The 15,690-nt window shown below is 40.6% G+C and overlaps 1 protein-coding gene across 1 annotated transcript; it reads right to left on the minus strand.

Moving 5' to 3' along the window:
* Nucleotides 1-827: 827 nt before the first annotated feature.
* On the minus strand, nt 828-10,492 carry LOC146467537 (uncharacterized). The gene is made up of 5 exons (XM_085125834.1): nt 10,013-10,492; nt 5,862-5,935; nt 2,897-3,013; nt 1,811-2,017; nt 828-1,493 (listed from the first exon to the last, which is right to left on the minus strand). The coding sequence occupies exons 1-5, from the start codon at nt 10,312-10,314 to the stop codon at nt 1,012-1,014; spliced, it is 1,182 nt and encodes a 393-aa protein (XP_084981960.1). The 5' UTR covers nt 10,315-10,492; the 3' UTR covers nt 828-1,011.
* Between the last annotated feature and the right edge of the window lie 5,198 nt (nt 10,493-15,690).

Genomic DNA, 15,690 nt, shown 5'->3' on the forward strand with positions numbered 1-15,690 from the left:
ACCGTTTAAACGCACCTTAACTAGCTACGTTTGTCTTTATCACCACATTGCCCAGTCCAAATATGTTTTTCCTTTCTAAAAGCCAAAGAAATGAAAAAAAAAAAAAGTAAATAAATGAATAAATAAATGCTGAAAGCAGAGAACCATGATTGACCAGAGAAGCCTAGGTGTCTCTGCGTTTTCCATCAGTATAATCAATATTGCATGGTACAAAACGTCTCCCAGTATTTTGACTTCTTACTGGCTGTTTCTCTGGTTCAAGGGATCAAGGGTAGCAGTGAATTAATTCGCGACCACGAGCAGCCTCGTTCCAAATCGCTCCTTTTAAACACATTGGCTTATGGGAAACACGGGCTTTTTTAATTCACTAAAAGATCGCTCGTGACTAAGGCCCATGACTCAGTACAATTTCGCCGGGATGCGCCTGATTCTCGTCCCCACATTTTTTAATTAAGCTGAATGCGAAATCTGGTCAAATATACCTTCTAAATCGGGACTGGGAAAAAGTTTGGAGAGTGTCTCAGATGGCAAACTAATTTGGCCAAAAAAAACAAAAAAAAAAAAAAAAAAAAAGAAAGAAAGAAAAATAACCGACAAAAGACAGTGAAATGAATCGGTCTTGGAACAGAAAAAGTGTCGTCGTCATTTCTCGTGCATGTTACAATAGTCACGACTTTCAGCTGTAAACTCACTAAATAATACCGCTCACAGGAGTGCGCATGATCAATGAATGTGATGCACTGTGCTTTCTGAAAGATTGCCTGGTGGTGATGGCGAAAGGTGTTTGGGAGAAGACTGACAGAAAGAAAAGAAAAGGAACGTTTATCAGTGATCTGATTTGACATTTATTGTTGTTACTGGGCTACATTGATTATTACATCGAGATCTTACAACTAACGAGTTTTCTTCTTTGCTAAGTTAAGACAAAGTTAAGACAGTCTATTTTTAAATCACTGCTGTTTTTCGGTCGTTAGGTTGTCAGACATAATTTAAAAACCTTGGGTGTTCCCGTCACTTGGTGCACACAGCGCATGTCAACTCTCGACCTGCAACGTATGGAAGACACGGAAGTGATCCGCATACGCCTTCCACGGGGTACAGCAAGGCGCCATTCTTGTTGGCGTGAGTACCGGGAACATACTCCGGGTCACCATCAATACAGACGAAGTCGCTTGAATGCTTGTGGGCGTAATACTCAGTCATCAGGTACCCATGATACTCCTCGGTCCATCCAGATGGACAGTCATTCCGTGCGGGCATCATCAGCATTGAACCACGTGACTTGACGAAACAGACAACGCAGGGGGCTTCATGATCGTGGATATTTCTCTTAAAAGGAACGCCACTGTACTGAGGGACTTCATACTCAGTGCCGTACATGTATCCCGCGTATTGATGTCCATCTTTGTACTTGTCATACTTTGGGTTGGGAGGAAGACAAAGGTAGTTTGCTCCGCCACCAGGATTAGTGTAATGTGCTCCACCCATCATACCTAAGTAAAATTAGTGAAAAAACCATGATATGTCTCTTAAAGCGCGCAGTTTTAAAGTATATGTTTTAATCTTGTTTAGAGTCATGGAAAAATGTAATCACAGCAGCTTTACCTTTATAACAAGGAGGTTTGAGGAAAATGTACTAAAAACGTAAGTATACCATCGATGGCTGAAAAAGTTAAAAGATCCGGCGACACGCGGATGTGGGCGGAAGCCAAGTTAGGTTAATAGATTCGTGAACCGTTTTTAAACAGCTTAATGTAACAAAGAAATCTTATTACGTTGCCAAATTATAACAATTCGTTAACTCCATTACCTTTATAAACTATCTGAGCACCGCTAGGACATGTGGTCCTTCCCCACCGAACATACTTCACCCCAGACTCCCCAGCTCCATCTTTTCCCTTTTCTCCTTTTGCTCCCTGAGGTCCCTGGGCACCAGTCTTACCAACAGCTCCCTGGTCTCCTTTAGGACCAGGAGGGCCTGGGAATGGCTTGTTGGTGCCAGGCTTTCCCGGTTCTCCTGCAATAAAACGAAACATGGCTATGAAGAAAAGGAGTTGTTTTAAACTCGCGCCAATTGATTTCCCCCGCACAGCAAGAGAATGAAGCAAGAAAGATTGCAAACATAACCTTTCAGTGACCAATGAAAACAAAGAGCGTATTTTCTTGGCCAACTGGACGCAAAGCAAAAGTGAAATCTCGATGAAACTGCTTTTCGGCGGGCTACGAGCTCTGACTACTAAATAACTTTAATCAGGGTGCTTAGTGTCTATTCTCGGTTTTCACTGTCACACCATGAAAGAAAAAAAAAATCGAAACCATTCCATGAATGAAGTCAAGAAATTGACATGGTATAGAGGATAAATAAATAAGGCATCTGTCCAAGTGTCAGGTCTGTGCGGCATTCCGTACTCGAGTTATTTGAAAAAATGTTCCACATAAATTTGTAGAGCTTAGTATGGAGACGCCATGTTTGTGTCCCTCTGAGGGGCACAAACATGTCGGCCGGAAATACGAAAAAAAATCTGGAGTTCACTTTTGCCAGAAAAGAGGTTTGTTTGCCCTTGTAAATTTTCGAATGTTTAGATTAATATTTCTCCTCAAACTTAATAAATTGTTTAGAATGCTGAAAATCACCCGAAGAGTCATTTTTAAGATACGGAAAAGCTCTGTCACGGCCGTCCTCCTTATGTCACGCACGATGTAAACTCGGAAATTGAAACTGTTCTATTTTCAAAAGGAAGCACGACATCGAGCTAAGAAATTGTGAACGGACATATTTTTAGGTAATCTTTCCTTGAATAAAGGTAAAAATTTTGTAGGCCTCCCAGTTTTGAATTGTAGAATTTGTTGACGTCACGTGAAAACCGAGATATTCCTTTAGCTCGACTTTGCTTACCTTTTGCACCAGTCAGTCCAGTTTTTCCTGCCATGCCAGTTTCTCCTTTTGGTCCAGGTTTTCCAGGAGGCCCGGGTGGTCCCCTTCTATCCTTTGCGCCATTTTGGCCATGTTGTCCTTTGAGAACAACAAAAGCATTTTATACTCAGTTTCCATAATTTTTTATTGCCACAAGCTGCAAACCAAAGTGACACAAGAAAGAAACTAACCTGAAAATGGACATTTATTAACCGTAACTTATGCCCGGTACAACGTTTTAAATCACTATCGCTGCCAATTTTAGAAAAAACTACGCACTTCTAACTGCAAGGTGCTGTGCGCTAATGGTTAGTGAGACCCGGGCCGGAGTTTAAGTCCTCCTTTCTGTTGCTAGTGCTTTTTGCTTGTCTATGCACTTGGATCAATTCGTTTTAGAGTAGTCCTGTGTTCAAATCTAGGCCCAATCTATTTAAAGGGACACACTCACTTGGTGCACATGCGCATTAGATATCATTTCTTAGCTGGTTTGCATATATCACACTTCATCCGCAAGTCTCGCGCTGAGAAGCGCATCCTTTGAAAAAATCTAAACAAACCTTGTGGAGTTGAAGTGTTTGCCAGTCAAAATTATTATGGTGATTATAGACCTAATGTCATATTAGAAGACTCATTTTCTTGATACCATGGAAAATTTACTGATGGACTTGTCCAGGGAAAGCCAAACGTCAACAAATACCTGTGAAGTCGAAGAATCATTTAATTGTTTATTTCGGTATCCGGTCGAGTGAAAAATTATCGTAGCTGTTTCTACGTTTCACAGTGTTTGCATAAGAAGCAAATTGAGTTTAAATATTAGAGAATATGTCAATTTTAAAAACGTAGCAAATCGCCTGAACTGCAGTGTAGCGAAACGACTTTGTAGCGAAACTACCGGTAAGCTTTATTTCTGCTTTCAATCGGCATATATTTTGCGTTTATAATTTCGTTTCTACAACTTCTCCGTTATCTAAATTTAGGAACCAAACCCATGTCTTTACAAGAACGCTTGCTCGACCCGTAGAAAACAAGGTTCTAAGCGAGGCTTTCCTTGTCGAGGAGATAATCGACTATGTACCGAAGCTTGTCTTCGTCTGAGCTCCAAACCAAGCAGCTATATATGACGCGAAGCTCGAATCGTTTACGAAGATTCCCTCCGCACGAACCTTTCGCCAGGTTGAGAAAATGCGATTTTCCAAATATACATAATGGAGATTTGTTCTCCAGTGTTTTTGATTGATTTCTCTCGTTATATTGGTTAACGCAGGCGACTTCTTTCGCCCGGCGCCTTCACGTTTCCCACCTCTTCTTTTCATGTTCCGTTGGAGACGCGATCCATACTGTTTTTAACCAAATATGATAAAATAATACCATAGGATGAGCAAAAGCATACTACAGAAACAGGTTTCCTGTAAAAGATTGAAAATCCAATAAAACACTGCGAAGATTGAAGCGGATTTCTAGCTCGTTCGACGCGTACTTTTGATTTCGGTTGGAGGTGGACGTTTTTCAAAATTGACAAAACTAGTGTCCAGGTCAGCGCGGTCACAAAGGTGACTGTGCCCAGTTTCACCCATTCGGCTTTGCGGCCGTTTGTTATTGTTTAAAAGCGCTTCTATTGTTTAGTCTTGCGATCTGATTGGTTTACCAGAATATTCCCGCTGGGATGAAAGTCCTGGCGCATTCAAAATAAATCAGACCACGCAAATCGGACTGGTTGATTTCGTTTCAGTCGCTCCGATTTATTTTAATTTCTATACCTATAAGAAATATGTACTCTCCAAAGCGCTCGAGTTCTTTGTGTAGAATTCTCGGCGAACGAAATTCGAGGTTTGGTTCGTTTTTCTGCATTCATTCCTTTGAGCGACGCGGCGAAACAGTCGAACAGTTAGAGCCGGCAGCCCTCAATATTAAAAAATTTTGTCCGAAGATTTTCATTCTATTGTTGTATAAGTTAGACAGTAATCTTAAAGTGTCCTTTCGATTATTATAAAAGCTGACATGAAATGAAATTAACAGTGCTGGACTCGTTAGCTCAGTTAATATCGCTTTCAAAATTATAGCGGGCTGCGCCGATCCGGTCTATCTTACTATCATGAGATTATTTCTACCTTTGATGATAAAGCAACGATGCTACGAATGAATCTGCAGCTTACTAAGCAAATGAGTATTTTAATTTATTTGCCTGTGCCGATAAGAAAAAACGAAGGAACGCCACCTAGAAAACCATACAGTTTATTACGTCTCTTCGCAACGCTGTTTACATGAATCGGGAGAATAAAATCGAATGGAGCTAAAAAACTTACGTGCTAAGGTCAGACATCCGTAGAAATCAGGAACATCGCTACAACAGATGCATGCATGGAGACAACAAATCCTCCCGCTTCTTTGTTTCAGAATAAAAGCGAGACAAATACATTCCTTTGGAATAACAATTGTACAACCACATTGTCAACGGCGAGATGTTACTTAGAAGCGACCGACGATTTTCCAATTTTCCTTTCCACACGAAGACTGTTCTTGAAAATATCCACATAAATAAAGCGAGAGGATATTATACAAAGCTTAGTGACACGAAAAATAGTGATATTCCAGGAAATGAGCGCGATGAATTGGATTACTTTCGCTATTTAGCGCTCACTGGTAATTTTCTGATTTTCGACTGTGCGAAATTCAGCTCGGCGCGCAATGTCTCTTGGGTGAACATGGGCCTTTAAATAATCAGCTAGCCGGCTAAATACTAGTTGGGATATTTAAAGATGTAAAATTTCTATTTGTTGTCTAATAGTTTTCTCTTATTTGGGGTGTTCCCAAAAAGTAATACCTTGCAGCATAAACAAACAAATCCATCTCTATCTTCATAATCATGAGGCGCAATCTTTATACCGAAATGATATCATATGTTTTGTTTCTTTATTTTGAAGTTGATGTTTGCCTTTAGCACACTAACCTAGAATGTAGCCAAAAAGAGATGCGTACAAAGAGTCACTTGATCTTGGTAGCAGACGCAGCAAGGTATTAAGCCTGTAGAAAGAATCATGAATCAGTGGAAAAGGAGGATTACATCAATAGTGAATGTTAAACCTAGGGGTTTAAAACATTAAACAATCAATCGTTTAAAAAAAAAAAAAAGAAAAAAAATTCTGTCTTCCGAAGCCTTAACTTTTGGTCTGAAATGCTTCCAGAATGCTGTAAAGCAGAATCTACAAAAATGTGAATTTTTCATTTGGGGAAGGGGGGTGGGGTTGCGCTCTCGCCAAAATTTTTTCGAAACCTCTTTCTGCATTTTAAGGATCCGCCTCTGCCATTTGTAACAAAGGGAAGCCCTTAATTCAAGTAATGTAGAACAACCTTTAGACGTCTTGTACATGAATACTGAATTAAGACCATTATATCATTTATGATAAAAAAAATGCACCAGCTAATAGTCCTAATAAAACGTGACCATTCATTAATAACGACATATGCATGGTAGAGTGTAGTTACTGTTGTTGGTTAAGTTGTGTACTTGATAAACAGGGTAGTCACTGTAGTGAGATAAGTTGAGTAATTGTTACTCAATGTAGTTGCTCTAGTTGGTGAAGTTGTGTACTTGTTACTCAGTGTAGTTGCTGTAGTTGATGAAATTGTGTACTTGTTACTCAATGTAGTTACTGTAGTTGGCGAAGTTGTGTAGTTGTAACTAAGTGTAGTTACTGTAGTTGGTGAAGTTGCGTACTTGCATGTTACTCAATGTAGTTACTGTAGTTGGTGAAGGTGTGTACTTGTTACTCAGTGTAGTTGCTGTAGTTGATGAAATTGTGTACTTGTTACTCAATGTAGTTACTGTAGTTGGCGAAGTTGTGTAGTTGTAACTAAGTGTAGTTACTGTAGTTGATGAAGTTGCGTACTTGCATGTTACTCAATGTAGTTACTGTAGTTGGTGAAGGTGTGTACTGGTTACTCAGTGTAGTTACTGTAGTTGGTGAAGTTGTGTAGTTGTTTACTCAATGTAGTTGCTGTAGTTGGTGAAGTTGTGTACTTGTTATCCAATGTATTTAATGTAGTTGGTGAACCGTGTGTAGCTGTTACTGTAGTTTGTGAAAATGTGTAGTTGTTACTTAACGTGGTTATTGTAGTTGGTGAAGTTGTGTAGTTGTTACTCAATGTAGTTACTGCAGTTGGTGAAGTTGTGTACCAATGTTACTCAGTGTAGTTACTGTATTTCGTGAACTTGTGTAGCTTTTACTCAATGTAGTTACTGTAGTTGGTGGCGTTTTGTACTTGTTACTCAAAGGACTTATTGTAGTTGGTGAAGTTGGTTATTTGTTACTCAATGTACTTACTGTAGTTGGTGAAGTTCAGTATCCTTGTTACTCACTGTAGTTATTGTTTTTGACGAAGTTGTGTAGGTTTTACTCTGTGTAGTTGTTTTTAGTTGTACTTGTTACCCAATGTAGTTACTTTAGCTGGTAAAGTTGTGTAGTTGTTATTTAATGTAGTTATATTACTGTATAGTTGGTGACGTTGTGTAGTTTTGTTACTCAATGTAGTTACTGTAGTTTGTGGAGTTGTGTATTTGTTTCTCAATGTAGTTATTGTAGTTCATGAAGTTGTGTAGTTGTTACTCAGTGTTCTTATTGTATTGGTGAAGTTGTGTACTTGTTCCTTAATGTAGTTACTTTAGTTGGTGAAGTTGTGTACTTGTTACTCAATGCTGTTACAGTAGTTGTTGAATTTGTGTACTTGTTACTTAACGTAGTTAATGTAGATGGGGAACTAGATTCATGCTAGGTGTTTTAATTTTTGAAGTCTGTGAATTAATACTAAAATGAAACTATTCAAATGAAATATCCTACCAAGAAAGCAGTAACTCTGACTGTGCAATGATTAATGTTCCTTATAATTATGTTACCCAAAATTGCTTTTAAGCAAGAAGGGTTAATGAAAAAGTTACTCCATTCTGGTTCCAATTATGATGCAGTAAAAGTATTTCTAATCCACTAAAAGGTAATCTACGTGAAATGTGGACTTCGTTAAGTTCATATACTTTTCGTAGTTAAAGTAGCTGCTGAAGTTGCTATAGTTGGTATAGCTGGTGCGGATGGTGTGGTTATTGAAGTTGGCAGGTTGGCTAATATAGCTGGTGTTGTTGTTATAGTGATACTGTAGGATTCTGGACTGGAGAAGCTCATGTGACTAGTGTTGGTGTAGTTGGTATATTTTCAATCAGTAGTCTAACTAGATGTTGTAGTTTAACTATAGTTTGTGTAGCTGGTTTCTCCTCAGATGCTGTTGTATTGTGGCTGGTGTAGTTACTTTAGCTCAGTTCTAAATAATGCTGGTGAAGTTGTAGAAGTTTTACTAAACTCAATATAGATTGTTTACTTTTTGAAGTAACAGTAACTGGTGCTGGATTTGTGAACTTATTGTAGCTCACATTGTTGGTATTTTGAGGTACAGCTTAACTTTAAATGAATTTACTTGCTTTGCAGTTAGTTTCACTGTAGTTAGTATAGTTGGTGTATGTGTGTTATTTTAAATGAAAGCTACTGTACAGTACTTTCCTGTGGTACTCGTGCAGCTAATGTCATGCTGTACAAGGTGGTTCTTATTTTGATTTTGAATGTGGACAGAATCCTAAACTGTGACCATTCAAATGAAAGCTGCCAACTTAACTAGTACTTTCCTGTGGAGTTGTTTATTTTTTTGTGAAAGATGGTTGTACGTTTTGAGTATGTGGATGAAAACTTTAAGTGTGACCATTCAAATGAAAGCTACTGAGCAGTACTTTCCTGTGGTGATGTTTATTATGCTGTACAATGTAGTTCTAAGTTTTGAGTTTGTGCACGAAATCCTAAGGTGTGACCATTCAAATGAAACCTACTACACAGTACTTTCCTGTGGTGTTGTTCATTCTGCTGTACAAGTCAGTTCTAAGATTTTAGTTTGTGGACAAAATCGTAAAGTGTGGCCATTCAAAGAAATGAAAGCTATTGAGCAGTATATTCCTGTGGTACTGTTTATTTTTCTTTATAAGGTAGTTGCAGCTCTTGGGTTTGTGGACGAAATCCTGAAAAGTGACCATTCAAATGAAAGCTACTGAACAGTACTTTTCTTTTGAGTCTGTGGATGAACTGCTAAAGCTAAATAAAGTGGCACTTTGAATGAAAGCTACTGCACAATACTTTCCTGTGAAGCTGTTTATTATGCTGCCCAAGGTGGTTCTAAGCTTTGAGCTTATGGACAAAATCCTCAAGTGTCACCAATCAAATGAAAGCTTAACTGAACAGTACTTTCCTGTGGTGCTGTTTATTCTGCTGTACAAGATGGTTCTAAGTTTTGAGTTTGTGGGTGAAATCCTCAAGTATATATAAACTGTGTCAATTAAAATGAAAACTACTGCACAATGCCTTTTCTCTGGAGCTTTTTATTATGCTGCATAAGATGATTCTAACTTTTGAGTTTGTGGATAAAATCCTAATGTTTGACCATTGAAATGAAAGCTACTGCGCAGTGCTTTCCTATGGTGCTGTTTATTATGCTGTACAAGGTGGTTCTAACTTTTGAGTCTGTGGATAAAACGCTCGAGTGCAGCCCTTCAAAGAAAAGCTATTTGGCAATACTTTCTTAGTGTGGTGTTGCCTATTATGCTTTAAAAGATGTTATAACTAATCCGGCATTCTGTGGATGAAATCCTAAAGTGAAGCATTTCACATAAAAAAACCGTGATTGAGCAGTCATGTATAAGGCTAATTTAATCGCTCAAAACGACTTAGCGATAAATACAAACAAACACATGTAAGCTAAACCGATAAGCTTTAAATTTTTAGACTTCACTTACTTATTACAGGTTTTCGAGGGAACATTTTAGGATTTTCTTCTATCGAATTTCAACTTTTGCCTCTCCCAGTTTTAAGATCTAAAAGAAGTCTTTTTACCTGTGCCCTTAAAAGTAGGGTCTAGGTAAATTAAATTGGTAGAATTAGAATAAGTACATGGAAGCACTAACATTTATTTAATTGTTCTTCGTGTGGGTAGATCCATTAGGTCCATTCCGTGCATGAGATGCTTATCTCGAACATTTAAATTAACATACGTAACTACAAAATCACAACGCACCTTTCTTCCACAGCTTTCAATCGTTTTTCAAAGTTTTGACGTCTAGGGGTCGTATTGGTCTTAGATGCCCTTCGTTCACGGTACAGCAAGGAATGTTTCAGTTCACCAGTTTCAGTGCCATCAGCAGAAACTCCGTTCAAGCCTTGATCTTCTCGACGCTGTCCGTCCAGAGTTTCAGGCATAGCAAAGATGTGAGCAAGAATGGCGCAACTCATCAGCAACAACGCCGCGAAACGCAGACTGCCGCGAGGAGTAATAACTGGAGATAACTTCATTGCGTACCGAATCGGCTTTCCGTTCATCGAATCGATTTGAATTTCACGCCGAAGTAAAGGAATAGCAACTTCTTTCTCTCCAACGCAAGACAGTTGTTATGCCGCAATCGATATCGCAGGGTACTACGTTGAAATCTGTGCGAGAAAATTTTCGCGTCCATGACGTGGCTCACACTGACTGATATGATGGTCAAATGTCCGCGACTGTTAATACTAAACGTTCCAAATCTATTTAAATTTTCTCTAAAAACTTTGCAAACACAAAAACTTTGTCCGATTTACTTCGAGTAGCAAAATAACCGAAAATGGGATCAAGCCGATGCAAGCAGCTAGTCAAAGCCTTGAAAATTTAGAGCAGTGGTCAGTGGATCTCGAAATTAATTAGAATACGTATTCGCGATCGCCTCTAGGCCAAATAAAACGCTTAAATTTACATCAGTGTTTAGTAAATCATAAGTATGTTCCGGTAGAACGGACTCTTTTGTATTCTGTTCGTCCGAGCAGAAATGATGACTTTCACGGTGATGCGGTTTAAATGGATACTTATGCGCCTTTGCGTTAGACACATTATCAAAACCTTGATCTTTGTAACCATTGCCTTGGTTTTGCTCCGTTTGCTGGGATGGAAGATGACACGACACCGTTTGGCATATTTTGGTCACACACGTGGCCGTTTATTGTTAGCAAAATATGACATAATGAGAGAACAATAACTCTAAATAAAACTGTACCCAGCAAAGGTGAGGGGATACCCGCCACCGACCTAACCATGCTTATAAATTCTGTGGCTTTTAAGGGAGCTAGGGAGGGAGGGAAGTGACGAATTTCCCTTGGATATGCGCCTTAGTTCACTGTTGTATGATCTAGGCCAAAGAGGACAAATGATGGACTAACCGAGCCTTATGTAGGGTGATGAACTAGAGTATCTCCTTACTAACACCCGAACGGAAGCCACAGAACAGATGCACTGATAAGGCGCATAAAATCATTTATTTGTTAAATAAATATCCTTTATGCGCCTTTGCGTTAGACACATTATCAAAACCTTGATCTTTGTAACCATTGCCTTGGTTTTGCTCCGTTTGCTGGGATGGAAGATGACACGACACCGTTTGGCATATTTTGGCCACACACGTGGCCGTTTATTGTTAGCAAAATATGACATAATGAGAGAACAATAACTCTAAATAAAACTGTACCCAGCAAAGGTGAGGGGATACCCGCCACCGACCTAGCACGATGAAAGAGTGGATTAGAACGCCCCCACCCAAAACCAAGGCAACTGGAAAATTTTATGTTGTTTAATAGTGGAAATGCTGTATCGCCCCTGCAAATGCAGCTACACGATAGTTACCTAGATATGTGAAGCGTTAAGTGGTATAGTATAGCAAAGTCAGGACGGTCTATAAATGTAACGATCATCTAAACGGCGGACAGTGCCAGAAGTTGTGTAGCCCCTGCGTACACTAGGAGGAACTGTTCGTGTAAAAGAGAGAGCCTATGTATGTAACAATTATCTGTCACGCCAAACAGTTCCATAAGGTGCGTAGCCCCTGCGTACGCCCGAAGGAACTGTTTGTTCGCCTAGCGCTACTGTAAAATGCACTGGGAATGTAAGAAATAAGTATTTATAACACCGAACAGGTCCTTACGGTGTGTAGCCCCTGCGTACACCACGGGGAACTATTCGGAGAAATGGTCTAAAAGAGGAATTAGTGTAGATATCGGAGAAAATCTACCAAATGGGCAGACTCACGTCGTAACGGAAGGGCCGATATGTGGCATCCGGATATACCGCAAAAAGGCGGTCGATTTCCATCTACCAAAAAGCCTGATTTGGGTGTCAGACATGCCTTTTGCTGCGGCCCATGAAGCCGCGCCTATGCGAAAGCTATGTGTTTTGTATCTGGTGAGATCTAAATCACAGAAACGGAGTGCATCCTTTAAGACGCGAGTGAAATAAGCCCTATGCACGGGAGTGTTATCAGGCCAACTGAATAATGGGCCAGCCGCGGTGCCTCGATCGAATAGCTAAAAATTCGAGTAAGTGAAAGACGGGGCAGACAGGTTTATCGCGGTAAACAAGAATATCTGCGGGTCGCGAGGGGTCACTGTGTTTGTAATTAACTAGTGATAATTTGATGGCCGTCAAGGTGTCGCGGTGGTCCTTCATAAAAGAGATCTGATGAAAATGAATGACATTACGAAGTGCCTGACCCGGGCGAATAGTAATTTCTCCAACACGTAAGGCGGCAAAAAAGGCCAATGAACACATAGCTTTGGCTAATTTCTGCTGAAAGTGCGAGGATTGCGTAACATCCAAAGCTTGTAAGATGCGTTCTAACAACGGTAAGGTGATTGGTAACCGTGAATCGGTGCCTGCTGGTTTAAGGTTGGAGTAACCTCGTAACATTAATTGGACTTGTTCTGATTTTGAAGGGTCTGGCAAATTGGCCAAACGATGGACGTAACCGATGGCCGACAGATATGTCAGAACCGTGAATGGGGAGTAATTAAGCTGATACAGATGAGCGATAAAAAGAACTAATGTGTCGGATTGTATGGGAAGGCTTAAATGGTGATTATTAAATCGAATTCGCTCAAATTCTTTAAACAGTGTCCATGGACGCCGGTACGTGCTCACTGATGATGGACTCAAGCTAGCCTCGAACAACTTGGTTAGTGTAGGACCCAATTCGCCGGCTGTAGCTCGGGTGGTATCGGTGTGGGGGCCTGATCCACGCCGTGAGAAAGGCGTGTGAATTTGTCCACTAGCGACAGGGCGTTCTTCTGTCTGTACTCCGCCATTTGCTAAGGACTGAATGACTTCTGAGGTTAAGGCTTGCACTAACTCCTGGACATCGCTTTGAGCAGACGCGGATGGCTGCCCCGGTGGTGCCGGGGGATCCGGAATGAACTGTACTGGAGGGCTTGAGGAGGCTGGTTGGTTTTCCATGGTCTGCAGTGCGTTCTTCACCGCTGTAGCGACACTCTGGGTTATTGTCTCTATAAGGTCTGGCGTTAGGCGAGCTGTATTGGAGGGTCCGGGAGCGGCTGGGCGATCTTCCCGCCTGCGCTTCGGCACTCCGCCTGTTGGTCCCTGGGTTGGGACAGGCCGTTTACGTGGCGGCATTCTGCATTAGTAAGATTACGTAGTCTACATGAAGTAATTTATACTTACTGGGTTTTAATGGAGAAGGGCTCGCAGCCCAAGATCTTACACCGTAAGGGAAAATGCGCTTCAGGTTACTGGTTGCATACTAACGAGGTTGTGTGACATTATATGTCTGCTCCCTGAATGAGATTAATACATGGGTGTGGCAACTCACTTGCAAACAGGCTCAGAACAAAACTACTGCCCAAATAGAGACAGCAGGTGTACAAAGTACACAGCGGTATTATACATGAATGGCACGGAGATGTATCTCTGGCCGCGAGGATCATGGTAGTAGTATACCGCGGAGCCTTTAACATAAAAGGTGGTCGAAAGAAACAGGTGAGTCCTGTTCCATACAACTAGTGCCTAATATACAAGGCAAATAACGACCGTAAACATACAGAAGTGCCATCCCAAACGTATAGGGAGTAAAGATGGGCAATCGCCTCTCCTGTACTCGTAAAATCTCTAAGTGACTTTTGTCTTGTAGAAGGGAAGCTAATCCCAAAATGGTTGGTTTGGAGTTGCAGATAAACGAAAACCACAGTGTCCGCAACAATCCTTTCTCGGATTAGAAAATTGTATAAAATGAAAGGTATTTCCGAGGTGTGAAATGCAGGCGAGCGCATGTTCCCTCATGATGCGTCAACAAAATTCCCATTGATGGGGCAACTGATATAGTACAAAGGACAAAAGCGATAATGAAGTACTTTCTCTATATATGTTAGCTAGCAAAGTAAGTCATTGGCCTCGCAAGGCCGCCAGGATTGCCCCTCGGTAACTGCGATAAAGGGCTTTGTTCCCGGAATCATTTAAATGGATCCCATCAGGAAGATAAATGTTGGTAGTAGGATGGTAAAGCCCGCGGTGACGCCAAACTCCTGCAAATGGGGCGTTGGCAAGAGCCTTCACTAAATAGCGGTTTAAGCTATCCACTTTGTCGTTGTAATAGGGAAAGGGTTGATTTGATCGCGGAATTACTTCACGCACCATGATGTAACGAACACTACATTGGTGGTACAATAGTTCCACAAACGCCTCTATTGCTAGTCCCGTGGTCTCAGCATCGCTTGTTGTATCACACAAGTCATTCGAACCGAGCTCGAGAATAACTATATCTGGAGCCATATCCCTAATAGTGGGGAGGTCTAGTCGGACCATTTTGTCCACCGTGCGACCACCAATACCCAGCATACAAACTGTACACACATCGGATACTTTGAAATCCAGGGCGAAGTCATTGTTATGACGAGCCTGTATGGTAATAAACTGCTTATGTCTTTGTACAAATGAATGGCCTAGAATGAGCACCCTTGGTGTACGCGATGTGACATTAGAGAAGGCCATATCCTCAAGTGGGGATGTTAAAAACGTCTAAAAATACTTAACTGAAGTGACGAATTTCCCTTGGATATGCGCCTTAGTTCACTGTTGTATGATCTAGACCAAAGAGGACAAATGATGGACTAACCGAGCCTTATGTAGGGTGATTAGCTAGAGTATCTCCTTACTAACACCCGAACGGAAACCACAGAACAGATGCACTGATAAGGCGCATAAAATCATTTATTTGTTAAATAAATATCCTTTAAGGATCAAGTTGTCAAGAGTGAGTTAAACTTTCAGCCTGTGTTTTATTATGATGTACAAGATGATTCTAACTTTTGAGTCTGTGGATGAAATCCCAAAGTGTGACCATTGAGCTAAAAGTTACTGAGCAGTACTTTCCTGTAGTGCTATTTATTCTGCTGTACAAGCTGGTTCCAAGTTTTGAGTTTATGGACGAAAAAATGGACCGAAACGAAAGCTATGGAAACGAAAGGAAACGAAAGCTATGGAGCAGTATGTAAGTATGTTCTTGTGATGCTGTTTATGATGATTTGTGAGGGGATCCTAACGTATGAGAGATCCTAACGTAAGATTCTGTTGATAAAATCTTTATGTGTAACCATTCAAATGGTCATGAGCAGTACTTGCTGGTGCTGTTTCTTCCTACGCTGTACAAAGTGGTTCTAACTTTTGAGTCTGTGGAGAGAATCCTAAGAGAATGACTGATTCCTCCCTTCCCGTTGTTTTTGTTATAAGATTTCTTCGAGACATTTGGAAAGTTTAGTATAGTTTAGGTAATTAGACTTAAAGGCTGACAAGCCCGGAATGTTAAAATGTTTGCTTCCGCAAGTGCTTCGTCAGGAAGAAATAGAATAATTTAACGGTGACAGTTTTTGAACGGAAATGAATCTTACGAC

The sequence above is a fragment of the Pavona decussata genome, unplaced genomic scaffold, assembly GCF_977016875.1.
Source record: "Pavona decussata unplaced genomic scaffold, jaPavDecu1.1 SCAFFOLD_135, whole genome shotgun sequence".
Lineage (NCBI taxonomy): Eukaryota > Metazoa > Cnidaria > Anthozoa > Scleractinia > Agariciidae > Pavona > Pavona decussata.